This window comes from Balaenoptera physalus, assembly GCF_965194825.1.
Source record: "Balaenoptera physalus genome assembly, chromosome: 2".
In the NCBI taxonomy this organism is placed as follows: Eukaryota; Metazoa; Chordata; class Mammalia; order Artiodactyla; family Balaenopteridae; genus Balaenoptera; species Balaenoptera physalus.
In genome coordinates, this window is record NC_138883.1 from 14,180,097 (window position 1) to 14,193,536 (window position 13,440).

Genomic DNA, 13,440 nt, shown 5'->3' on the forward strand with positions numbered 1-13,440 from the left:
TGCCAGTCCTCTCCACCTTGCCTCCTACTCACCAGCTGAAGCCCTGGGCTTCTGGACTAACCCTGGGAAGTCTTTCTTGACTAATCAGGCCAGAGGCTGATCCCTGTTGTACCTTGTGCTTCTTCTCCTGGAAGAACGTCTACCAAAGACAACCTTGCGTGGGAGCTTCAAAGAAGTTCGCCTTGGCACCGCCTCACTGACGAGCTCTCCCGGCAGCACAGGGGCTACAGCAGCGGAGCTCCTGCACGGCCCCCTGCCGGCCCTGCTGCGGCTCCGGTGCTCCGGCAGCCAGCCGGGAGCCGCTCCCTTTCTGCGCAGGCTTCCAAAGCCCCCTCCTCCGCTCCAGCTCTCTGCTTTCTTCAGAATTTCTACAGCATCTTTCCCAACCCCCTTATCACTCAAGTATGCTTTAAGTGTGAACAATCCTTAGGAGTGTGGTGCAAAGACTCCCAAACTTTTTCCTTCTGCTGGTAATAAAGCCATGAGACACTCTTGCTCAAAAACTCTCAATAGCTTCCAACTGCCTCTAGATAAGCTCTAGCTCCTGAGTCTGTCAGTAAAGTTCCCCCCTCCATCCCCCTAGCTTTCCTTCCACTACTCCCTACAGATCAGGGAGCTCACTGGACCCTGAACGCAATTCTCTCCTCCTCCGGAGTGTAAAGCACTTTTAGTTTCCAGACCCCAATCAGGCCAACACTATGTGGTTCAGCCCATAGGTCCCTTCTCCCCACCCCCACCTGCTTCCTCCTGGCAGAAAACAGTTTCCATCCTCATTAGCACTTCGGCCTCCTTACTTCCAATCTCGTTTTCGATCTATTTTTCTCTTTATTAAGTTTTAAGTCATGGACAGTCTTTTTAAAATTTGTTTCTCCCCCTCAGACCAGTGCCTCATGCATGGTACTAACTCAATTAATGTTTATAGGTTCCTGTCCCGATCTGTAAGCTTACTCCCTAATGTTCCATGAATTCAAGGTCAGTCTCCTTAACTAGGAACACTTCCAGAGCAGAACGTCTCCAATTCAAGGATCACTCAAATTCCCTGGAGATTTTAACCCGCAGATTCGGACTCAAGTGGTCTGGGGAGGGGCTGAGACTGCATTTATAACAAGCTCCCAAGTGATGCTGACGCAGCTGGTCCGTGGACCTCACTTAAAGAAGCAGGGAGGCAAAACCACCTGTGGATCAGGCAACAGCTCACATCGGTGCCACCTGGGCGAGCGCGGAGGTGGACGAATGCAGGGCTGGGAAGCGCGGTCCCGCCCTTCGAAGCGCCGGGCCAGAAAAACGCCTGCGAGGCTGGCCGCCCCTCCGCCCTCCCGCAGGGCCCACTTACCTATGGTGGACACGACGGTGCCCACGAAGTAGAAGGCGCCGGTGAAGTCCCAGCGCTGGCGAACATTGTCCACGCGGATGCCGGCCTCGGTGGCCTCCTCGTAGTGGCGAAGGAAGCCGCGCAGCTCGTCGCGGCTCAGGTTGTGGCGGCGGCTGAAGTTGGCCAGGCGCTCCTCCCAGCGCTGCTTGGCCTGGCGTTCGTGCGCCAGCTCCAGCGCCGAGAAGACGGCGGCGCCGCCCAGCAGGTAGAGCACGATGAGCGCGGCGAGCAGCAGGAAGCGCGCGTTGTCCTCGTTCAGGTGGCCCGGGCCGCAGCTGCAGCCGCAACCCCGGCCGGCCATGGCCGGACCCCCGGGGGCAGCCCCAAGCCGGGCGGCCGTGGCCGCCGGCTGACTGTCGCCCGGGCGCCCCGGGAGGTGGGGTCTCGGCCCGGCGCTCAGTCCGCCCCCGGCCGCCCGACAGCCAGCTCGCCCATGACCGCCGGACGCTCCTCCAGGCCACGCGGCTCCCGGGGCCGCCGCGTCGACCGCTCCTGCAGCGCCAGCCCCCCACGTCCGCCTCGACTCCCGGTTTCAAATCCGCATTTTCGCCGCCGTCCCCGCCCCCCTAGGAGTTCTCCTAAAAGCTGAAGAGCTGAGTGACCCGGCACAGAGTCCGCTTCTGCTTGGCAGGAGGATGCGGCCGCTGCTTTCCCCTGGTGTCCTGCCCGGCTCAGACTGGGGAGGGGGCGTGGCGCATCTTCAGGGCAAACTCGGGTGGGTTTGACCTTCCCCCAAAGCAAAGGTCTGGGGGCCTCGGAGGCTGACGGGTGAGCGGAGCCCCGCGGTCTCCGTCTCCTTGACCGTCGCTTCTCAAGCCACCGACGTCTAGGACGCAGGGTCTCAGTCCGCTGGTGCTGGAAGTGCCTCCCCAGATGGAGCCGCAGTGCTGTGTCCCAGGCTCGGCGTCGCGCGGAGCCTCGGGCCTCTCGGGTCACCGGCCCGGCTGCCGGCGCTTAGAGGCTGGAGCAGGTCCCGGGCGGGCGTACGGACAGAGGGATTGCGCAGAGCGCGGTTCACGGGTTCCGACCTCCCGCCCGCCCCCGACGCTGCGCGGCGTCCAGCGGGCCGACTTGCTGGAGGAGGAGACCAGAAAGGGAGGTTGGAGTGACGGAGCGAAGGAAGTTAGGGGCCTCTCCCCCAGGCAGCCTTCCTAGCCTTGCCCGGACCAGACGCCCTTGGCTTCTGAATCCCGCGCGGGGGCGTCTTCCACCCCCACGTGTCGGATCCGCCCGCTCGAAGCGCGCGCCGCGAGCCAGCCCCAGCTCCTGGGGAGGCTGCCAAGGACCGGGGACTGGAGGAGCCCGCCGGCAGGAGACAGTGACCCCGGAGAGTTCCATCTCCCGCACCCCGGCTTGGCTGCCTCGGTGGGCTCCAGAGATCCTGCGCCGACAGGGTTCCGCTGAGAGCGCTTTACCCCACCCTAGCCACAGGCTCGCTAGCAAACCGCCGGGGCCCCTCCCCGAGACCCCGCCTTTCAAGGTGCGCTGGCGCCGCGCTAGAGTCTCACTCACCGGGGAGTGCCCCCCTCCGCGCCGCTCTGTCAGGACTGTCCTCCGGGTCCCTCTGCGCGGGGAGCAGAGGTGCACGCCGCGCTCTGCCTTGCCTGGTCCGCGCGCTCCGACGCTGCAACAGGTGGAGCCGCTCGGCTGGCAGCAGCGGTGGCGACTCCACCCCGTCCTCCGCCTCCCGGCCGCGCGGAGCCGCCCCCAGCACTAGTCTCCGCCTGCTGATGCCCGGCTCCCTGCTGGGCCACCCGGGGGCTGCGGCGCTGCCATCCGGGACGCGCAGATCCGGGGAGTGGGTGCTCAAGAGGAGGGTCAGGTCAGGTGCTTAGCGGGCCTGTGTGGGCCCCTCCAGGGCCAGAAGAGGGCGCTCCGTCCCCTTCAGACACATCTCGCCCCCACCTGCGTACCCAGCCACACACTGCCCCTTCGGAATCACCAGCCCCTGTCATTTGGGAGTGAATATGAATACAAGGGGGAAAGATGCATGGGCATCTTCGAGCTAAGGAGAATTTCCTTGCCTCCCGAGAGAGTGGCCCCAGGCTCAGAGGCCACCCACCTATACTCCCCAAGAGCAGAGAATAAAAAAAACACAGTTCCGGGTTCCAATACATCTGCCATCAGAAGCCCTGATGCTGCTAGGATTCCTCTCCCACTCCTCTCCCGTTATCCACCCCCGGATGCCCCTCTTATCTAGCCTATCGAGGGCAAGAGTTTTAGGTGGCAGCGCTTACAGGAGGAGCATGTGTATACACACTGGGTGAGCCCTGCAATTACTCCCCCATCCCATTTTATTGTGAAAAATTTCAAACATAAAGTTGAAAGAATTTTACAGTGAATAGCCTTATTCTCAACGAACATTTTACTATACTTGCTTTATTACGTATCTATCCATCCCTCTTTCCATCCATCAACCCATCTTGTTTGGATTCATTTCGAAGTAAGTTGTAGACATCACTACACTCCCCCTCCTCACCCCACTCCCCAACTTCTCCCTGCATATTACTACCTAGAGTTCAATACAACCCTATTTACTTCCAGATTTTTGGGGGGAAGGATAAAATTTACATACTATGAAATGCACACATCTTAAGTGTACCATTAAATGAGGTCTCGCAAATGCATACACTCTTGCAAATTAAACACCTACCTATGCAGCCTCTCAACCAAATATTGTATGTCCCTTCCCAGCAAATCCCTACCCACATTCCTAGAGGGAATCACTGTTCTGGATTTTTCCACCATCAACTTGTTTTCACTTTGTAGAACTTAGTCTTGCTTAGTTCTAGATCTTCATATAAATGGAATCATACAGTTATGTATTCTATTGTGTAAAGCACTGTATTTCTGAGATCTATCCATGTTGTATGCCTTAGTAATCTGTTCTTTTATTGCTACTTTTTTAGTTTGAATATTCATTCTCTTCTTATTGATAGAAACCAGGGCTGTTAAAAGTGTTTGCCATCATAAATAATAAAACTGTTAGCAACATTCTTGCACAAGTATTTGCGGATATATGTTTTCATACCTCTTGGGTAAATACCTAGGTGTGGAATTGCTGGGTCATAGGGGTGGTGTGTATTTAATTTTTATAAGAAACTGCCTAACATTTTTCCAAAGTAGCTGTACCAACCAACAAGATACAAGTCTTGGATGTCCCACATCCTTGTGAACATTTGGCAGTATCAGTCATTTTAATGTTAAACATACTGGTGGATGTGTAGTCGTATCTCATTGTAGTTTAATTTGCATTTCCCTGATGACTAATGTGCTTGTTGGCCATTCATATATCTGCTTTTTTATCTTTTGAAATATTGTAAAATCTCTGTTGAATATCCATTAACAGATTTCTCTTTTTTACTACTGAACTGTAGGGATTCTTTATATAGATCCAGGATACTAGTCCTTTCTCAGATATGTATCTAGGAAATATTTTCGACAAGTCTCTGGATTGCCTAATTATCTTCTTAAAGATGTTTTCTGATGTTTATGTTTTTAATTTTGGTGAAGCCCAATTTATCAATCATTTCATTTATGTTTGGATCTCTTTGTGTAATAAGAAATCATTACCTCCCTTAAGGCTGCATAAGTTTTATGGGTTTTTTTCCTGTAGAAATTTTATAGTTTTAGCTTTTGTATGTGGGTCAATGATTTATCTTAAGTTTGTTTCTGTATGGTGTGAGGTAAAAGAGTCGAGGTATATTTTGTCCGTGTGGCTATACAGTTATTTGAGTGTCATTTGCTGAAAAGACAAAAGTGAATTTATTATAGGAATTTGTATCCTGCTCATTATTTGTCCATCCTTATAAGAATACCATAGTATTTAGATAACTTGTAGCTTTATAAGCGGTCTTGAAGTCAGGAAGTGTGAGTCCTCCAACTTTGCTCTTCTTTATCAAGATTTTTTTTGGGTATTATAGGATCTTACCATTTCCATAAAAATTGTAGAATCAGCCTGTTAATTTCATCAGAAAAAACCTTGTGAGATCTTGATTAGGATTGTGTCACATCTATTTTAGGGAGAACTGACATCTTAATTCATGAATGAGGTATAGCCCTCAATTTATTTCAGACGTAGCAAATTTTCATGTAGAGATCTTGCACATCTTTGTAAATTCATTCTAAAGTATATTGGTTTTTTGATGAAATTGTAAGTGAAAGATCAAGATCTTATTTTCCAACTGTTTGCTGTAGTATGTAAAAATACAAATGATTTTTACAAATTAACTTGGTTCCTGCAACCTTGCTAAATTCACTCATTAGTTTAAGTAGTTGATTCCTTTAGGATTTTCTTTTATTTATTTATTTAATTTATTTTTGGCTGTGTTGGGTCTTCGTTGCTGTGCGTGGGCTTTCTCTGGTTGCAGCGAGCGGGGGCTACTCTTATGTTGCGGTGTGTGGGCTTCTCATTGAGGTGGCTTCTCTCGTTGTGAAGCACCAGCTCTAGGTGCGCAGGCTTCAGTGGTTGCAGCACTTGGGCTCAGTAGTTGTGGCTCATGGACTCTGGAGCACAGGCTCAGTAGTTGTGGCGCATGGGCTTAGTTGCTCCGCAGCATATGGGATCTTCCTGGACCAGGGATCGAACCCGTGTCCCCTGCATTGGGAGGCGGATTCTTAACAACTGTGCCACCAGGGAAGTCCCCCTTTAGGATTTTCTACGTAAATAACCATGGCATCTGAAATAGTGTTTTTCTTCTTCTTTTCTGATGTTTACCTTTTTTTTCTTGTCATGCTGCAATGGCTAGGACCTCAGTATAATATTGACTAGACGTGGTGGAAGCAGACATCCTTGTCTTGTTCATGATCCTAGGGGAAAGCCTTTAGTTCTTCCACCATTAACTACGGTGTGGGTTTTTCATAGATACCCTTTATCAGGTTGAGGAAGTTTCCTTTTACTTTTGTTTCTGAGAGTTTTTTTTAAACATGAATGAGTGCTGAATTTTATCAAATGCTTTTCCTGCATTTAGTGTAACGATCATATAATTTTCTCCTTTATTCTGTTAATATCTTGAATTTCATTTATTGCTTTTCTAATGTCAAGCCAACCTTGCATTTCTGGGATAAATTCCACTTGGGATTTCTACTCGTATTTCATTCTTCTAATTCCTTTTGGGTTTACTTTACTTCTTTTTACAACTTCTTACAGTGGATGGTTAGGTGACAAATTTTAGATCTTCTTTTCCAATGTTCCCATTTTTCAGCTATAAATCTCCGTTAGCCCTGGGCTAGCTGCATCCTAAAAATTTTGGTATGCTGTATTTCTACATCATTTTGTTGAATATATTTTCCAATTTTTTCTTCTTTGACGCACAAATTATTTAGCTGTGTTAATTTTTAAGTCTGTTTTTAAAGACAAATTATTTATAACATTTTCAGTGTGGTCAAGTGAAAAAAAATGCACATCCTAAAAGTTAAGAATTATGTTTTGTCAGACTTTCTGAGGATTTCAAACCCAGGACACAGCTTCTCAGATAGTTCTGAGGGACTGCTCTGAAGAGGGAGGGGAGGAGCCAGGGTATATAGGAGTTTTCCAACCAAAACCAGGTAGCTGGAACACCAAAAGATTACTGTTAAAGAAAGCTGGGTATCTCAAGTTAATGAATTTAGCACTTTCCCGTGTATGGTTAAGATGCAACATCTGGGCTCATTGAAATCATTCCTTTGATATGCACCTGAGCTATCTAAGGCCAGTATCCTGTCCTTTCCCATCCTGAGTCCCCTCAGGGTGCACCACTGGGAGTGGCTGCAGTGGCTTGATGGCTGCCACATCTTTTGTTTACTGATAAGGCAGGCAGTGGTTTTCATTCACAGGTCAGAGGACCATATTTGGTATGTTTCAGTATTCCTAAATTTATTGAGACTTGTTTTATGGTCCAGAATATGGTCTTAGTGAATGTACCATATGCATTTGAAAAGAATATGTATTCTGCAGTTGTTGGACGTAGTGTTCTATAAATGCCAATTACGTCAAGGTTGTTGATAGTGTTTTTCAGATCTTCTGTCTTTAGTGACATTTGTTCTAGTTATTCTAACAATTATTGAGTATTAAAATCACCAACTATGATTGTCAAATTGTCTATTTCTCCCTTTAATTATGTCAATTTGTGTTTCACATACTTTGAAGCTGTTATTTAATATAAGCATTTATGATTATTCTGTCTTCCTGATGTAGTGACCCTTTTATTTTTATGAAATGTCTATCTTTATCTCTGGTAATACTCTTTGCCTTGAAGCTTATTTTGTCTGATATTAATCTGGTTACCACAGGCTTCATTTACTTAACATTTGCATGGTATCTTTTCCATTTACTTTTAACCTATCTCTGTCTTTATATATATTTAAGGTGGATTTGTTACGGACAGCATATAGCAGTTCGGTCTTATTTCTTTTCATTTTTCTGGTCAGTTCTGACAATCTCCACATTTTAATTGATCAGATAAACACTGTCCATCACTTCTGTGATGAGGGAAATACCCCATATCTATGCTGTTCTATAAAGTGGTCCATCGTGGTGCTACTGAGCACTTGAAATGTGACTAGTGCAAGTGAGGAACTGAATTTTTAACTTCGATGTTAACAACATATTTAAATATCACATGTGGCTAGTGACTGCTGTATATCATTTATGATGGAGAAATTCTGGATTCTGTTCCTCTAAAAACAATACTTCTTAAACAGGCAGTTAACTTGGCTGAACTCAACTGCAAAATTATCTCTACAGTGGCAAGTATCTCAAATTCTAGTTCAGTTCTTCTAGCCTTAGCCACGCATGCACGGTTCAGCGGTCAGCCAGAGATTTGAGCAGAGTTTACAAATACATTGGGAATCCCCTCTGGCTCTTTCTTCTGTTATTTCCCTCTTCACTCTCAGAGGCTGTGGATACTCCAAACCCTGTACTCTGGATCTCCAAGCCAAGAATACTGTAGCTTTCCCACTGGTGGTTTACCTGCCATGCGTAAACCTGACCTCAGACTAAAACCTGACCTCAGGCCCAAAGTGGTGAAAAGACAGGAAACTCACCCAGTGGAGTGCCTTTCTTTCAGTTGTTGACTCTCTTCTTTTCTGCCTGCTTTTGGTCGCTTTCAGTAGCTGGTATAAGCTCCACCCCAGAGCGTATACTTTTATTTGTGAAAGAATTGGTTCAATAGGAGCCATTTGGCGCTGCCAGAAACAGGAAGTTCCGTGGTTTCCCCACAACGTTTGATAATGAAATTTTCAAACATACACCAAAGCCGAAAGAATTTTAGAGTCGCAATCTAGATTGTACAATTAAATTTTTCTATACTTTATCATGTATCTACTCGTCCTTTAATACACCTTAAAGCATTTCAGAATAAACTGTAGATATCAATACACTTGCCCCTAAATACTTCAGTATACATGTAACTAGAGTTCAGCTCCTGATTTTTTCTTATGTAGAATTTACATACAATGCTCTTATCTGAGCTTGTACATTCTTTGAGTTTTTAAAAAGCAGCTTTATGGAGCTATAATTCACATTCAATAAAAATGACCAATTTGGTGTATAATTCAAGGGGTTTTGTAAAGTGTAACCAATGCCACAATCATGCTAGGAACATTTCCATCACCCCTAAAAGTTCCCTCATGCATTCAATCCCCTCTCCCCACAGCTGCACTTATTTTTAAGGCCACCCAGTTCTGCTTTGGGCAGGGGCTGGGTGCCACACCAAGAACAGGAACTAGAGACCCAGGGGAGAGGTCATCCACTGTCAAGTGTGTCCTGGAATGCCAGAGAAGAATGGAATGGAAGAGCAGAACCAGGGCTAGGCTGGGCTCTTCCCAAGTGCTTCCTTCCAGGTTGTTTCCAGAGACGTGTTAAGTGGCTCACTGAGATCACACGGTTCTTTCCTCTCTCTTAAGGAAGATTCTGCTAATCCAAGCACAACTAAAGATGTCCATTTCTTGAGGCTGTTGTGGTATCAGAGGCGTTCAGGAAGCAGGAGCTCCCTCTGTCTTTAAGAAGGCAACTGTAGGCAGCTCACAGATCTCTTTGTGCCTCAGTTTCTTCATTTGTAAAATGGACTTCCTCCCAGGGCCGAAGGGTCAACTCACACGTGGGGTTCACATGAACATGGACTCCCAACCCCACCCTCAGTCCCAACTCAGCCTCCAGGAGGACCCCTCTTTCCCAGAGGCAGGAGGCAACGTGGATCCGTGCTTTCAGGGCAGGAAGTACGTGGGTCAGCTCTGCAGAGTTGTTCAGGGCGCGTTTGAGAGCCTGGGCCCGCAGACAAAGACTCCCTTGAAAATACAGCCCCCGCCTCTGGAATCCAGAGGCCTACTAGCCACCTTGCTGCATCCAGGACTCTTCAATCTACCCCCGTCTGTCAGAAAAACCTGCCTTTAGTAGTGGGTGAAGGAGCAGTATTTGTGGCAAGTAGCTAATTTTTCAGAAGGCATGGGTTTTGTTTTTTACACTTGAGTTACCATTCTCTAAATGCCCCAGGGAGAGACTGCCAGTTTGGTACTTACCAAGAATCATTCCGATTTACATTGAGGGAGTTCTTACCAGTGCTTAGGAGCTCCATTTCATTTGATTCTTACAACAATCCCACGAGGCAGGAAGGATAGCTATTAGGCCCATATAACAGATGAGAAAATGAAGATTCAGAGGTATCACATGACTTGCCTAAGGTCTCATGGTGGGAGGGAGCAGAGCTGGGGCTAGACAAGTCTAATGAAGAGTGAGTCACCGCTCAGGCTTTGGTAAAACCTCAAGTCATCACCCAGGTGACCATCTGTCTTCATTCAGAGTGGGTGAACTAGCAAACCTGGGAAAGAATACATTTTAGATTGTAACCCTGAACCCACTCACACAAATTTAAACAAAAATAACCTTACTTTGTGCTACACACAGATAATTTCTACTATCTTTCATTTAAAAGTGCTGGTCATGACACCCTAAATTGATTCATGATTCACTAAAGGGTTGTGACCCGAAGTTTGAAAAATCACTGCTTTAGAACACTCAAGTTACAAGGGTTCACTTATATAACCAGCTTTTTCGAGAAACTTGGATTTTAAAATTTCCTTCTTGGTTTCCTTTTGCTTTTATTTACGTATTTTTAAATTGAAGTATAGTTGATTTACAATGTTAATTACTGCTATACAGCAAAGTGATTCAGTTACACATATATATATTCTTTTTCTTTAAATATTCTTTTCCATTATGGTTTATCACAGGATACTGAATATAGTTCTCTGTGCTATACAGTAGGACCTTGTTGTTTATCCATCCTATATATAATAGCTTACATCTGCTGACCCCAACCTCCCACTCCATCCCTCCCCCAACCCCCTCCCCCTTGGCAACCACTAGTCTGTTCTCTATGTCCGTGATTCTGTTTCTGTTTCACAGATAGGTTCATTTGTGGCATGTTTTAGATTCCACATATAAGTGATATCATATGGTATTTGTCTTTTTCTTTCTGACTTATTTCACTTAGTATGATAATCTCTAGCTGCATCCTTTTACTTTTAAATAAAATGTGCATGCTCGCACACATTATTTAAGAACAAGGCATAAAAAAGGTTCCTCTGGCACAATATTAATAGTTCACCTAGAGATACTTCTCGTTCTGGATTGGCCCTCAGGCATTTTCCACTTGTCTTTGGCAAACTCTGCACCTGCCACCTCCTCAGCAGGGGCAGTCCCTGATCTGGAGTGCTTGCATCATGGATGGACACATGACTCAACCTGACCAGTCAGATGTGTCAGGGGACTTTGGCCAGCGCTATTGGGAAAGAAGTATTTTGTTTTCTCTGAAATGACTAGCCGGATAGAATATGGGATCCTGGAGCGTGCGGTGGTGGTGACGGAGTGGGAATTTCAGCCTCCAGGTGGAGAGAGCTTGCTTGAGAATGATGTCCAGATTCTGGAAAGCAGAGCTGAGACTTGAAGGTAGACTTGGTTACATTATGATCCTCTGGCATTTGCTAGACTCGTGTAAGAAGTCTCTTTCATTGCTTAAGCCTAACTAATCTGGTTTCTGTAACTATAAAAGCATCCTGACTAATGTAGTCTTTCATAAAAATATTAATAAAGTATTATTAAATAACAAATATTTACAGAGGCTTTTGAATTTTAGTAATGTCAATTATCTGAAGAAAACAAAATCAGCATTCAGCTGTCATAATGTTAATTTCTAAAGAACCTATGAACACAGAGCCACCCAGATCACGCACAGTGGCATCATCTGTGTCCTTGGGGCCACAAAGGGACACACACTAGTTCTGTGACCTTGAACCTTACTTTTCCCTCGTATAAAATGAGGTACAACCTGCCCCACGTGAGATGATGTATATAAAGTTACCTACTATCATAACCCATAATAATTCCCTATGGATGCAATTTCTCTTTTGCCTTTCCCTTCTGAGAGTCTTTTTGTGCGTATTAAGAAAACTGGCCATTGCAATGGGGCTCTCCGAAAACCTTGCTACAAAGGGAACAGGAGAAACTGAGCCAAGTGCCTTCGACTGATTAACATTAATCAGACTGCAGTTTCAGTAGAGCTTCTGGTAGACCTAAAGAGAATAAAGTGTAATTTATACACAGCAATTGGATTCTGTGCTGAGACAGACTTGCTTGGAACTCTGTTGTAAAAACTGGGCAACTAATCATACCCAGACTTGCAATGCTTTGGCCCCGTGACTACTCATCACCACTCTTTAAATATATGAGGCGCCCTCATTTCAACACATCCCTGCTCCCCACTTCCTGGGCTGCCTCTTGCCCTCCCCTCTCCAGCATCCTCTACGCCGCCAGTTCTCTGTGCTTTAGATCTACTGAGTCAGTGGAAACGCCAGGTTTCAGAGAACTGAAGAGAACATACTTAACAAGGCAAAGTTTCCAGCCATCGATGTTCTCTCTTGAAAGGAACCGGCCCCACTGCCAGGTTCTGGCTTTAACACTGCAGTGGCTCAGCCCTGCACGCTAAGGCGGCATTTAGTGGCTGATTTTGTGCACTGCCAGCAGGTTCTGTCCCGCCGACCGTGCACTGTTACAATGTCTGCAAGTGCACCTGGTTTTGTAGTGACAGCTACAAATCATGTATGGGAGCCCTGCTCCTTGACTGGAGTACTGGCCGCACCTGCTGCCTGGCCCCTCACAGCAGTCCTGCCTGGGTTCAAATCCCAGCTTTGCCCCTTGCCAGCTGCGTGACTCTCTCTGGACAAATCATCTTAGTTTCCCCATGTGTCAAATGGGGATAATAATAATGCCTCCTTTATCAGGTTCTTATGAAGATTCAGTTAGTTAATATGCATAAGTCACAGAACAGTACCCGGGACACAGCAAGTACTCAGTACTTGTGGGTCAGTGTTACTCCTCAGGGACCGGTGGACAGAGACGGGGCTCAGAGGTGGTCCCTGCCTCTGTGCTGTTCTGCTGGCATCTCCCAGGAGCCCCTTTTCTGGCCTCATCTTTTGTTTCTGCCTGTGAATCCTATTATGTAAGCAACGGCCACTTAAGACATATAACTTACTAGTTGATAGAAATTCAGTAAGAAATTGTACAGTTTTGTTTGTAGTACTTTTGTCCTGCATATTGCTTGAAATAAGTGGGCTACTAAACTTGGCAAACTCGGTAAAGATTTAATCATAATGGGATGTGACCTATGCATAACACGTGTTAGCACATCATCAAAAGAATTTTAGATTTAATTCTATACAATTGTTAAGCTAATTTATTTCTGCCAGTCACTGAGTTCCTGTACAGACTTCTGTCATTATACTTTGTCATTACAATTAATATCATTCATGCATCAACACAATTGCTACATTTTATGAATGTAAAAAAAGAATGCCTACCTAACCTTTTTCTTTGACATATTCAGTCAAAAGCAAGTATTCTCAAGGAATTCTCGAGGATGGGGTTAGTTAAAGCGCTAACTCTACAGTAAGCGGTGGGGGGGGGGGGGAGTCAAAATGTCTTAAGATTTGAATCAAACGCTTAGATCACCCAAAAATGGTTTCACGATGGATCAAATGATATTAGACACTGTTTCTTAGAAAGGGAGTTTTTACTCTCATGTGGGAGAAAAAGT

At 46.2% G+C, this 13,440-nt stretch overlaps 2 protein-coding genes across 2 annotated transcripts in view; both read right to left on the bottom strand.

Annotated features, from left to right (window-relative positions):
- Positions 1-5,010, bottom strand: part of KCNK13 (potassium two pore domain channel subfamily K member 13) — a 120,399-nt gene extending 115,389 nt beyond the window's left edge. The window contains exon 1 of the mRNA XM_082451389.1: positions 1,334-5,010. Coding sequence (XP_082307515.1) covers positions 1,334-1,673 — 340 coding nt within the window. The 5' untranslated portion in view covers positions 1,674-5,010. The remainder of the gene's footprint in view (positions 1-1,333) is intronic.
- A 118-nt stretch (positions 5,011-5,128) lies between these two features.
- The window catches only part of TDP1 (tyrosyl-DNA phosphodiesterase 1), an 87,740-nt gene continuing 79,428 nt past the window's right edge, over positions 5,129-13,440 (bottom strand). The window contains exon 16 of the mRNA XM_082451303.1: positions 5,129-10,167. Coding sequence (XP_082307429.1) covers positions 10,145-10,167 — 23 coding nt within the window. The 3' untranslated portion in view covers positions 5,129-10,144. The remainder of the gene's footprint in view (positions 10,168-13,440) is intronic.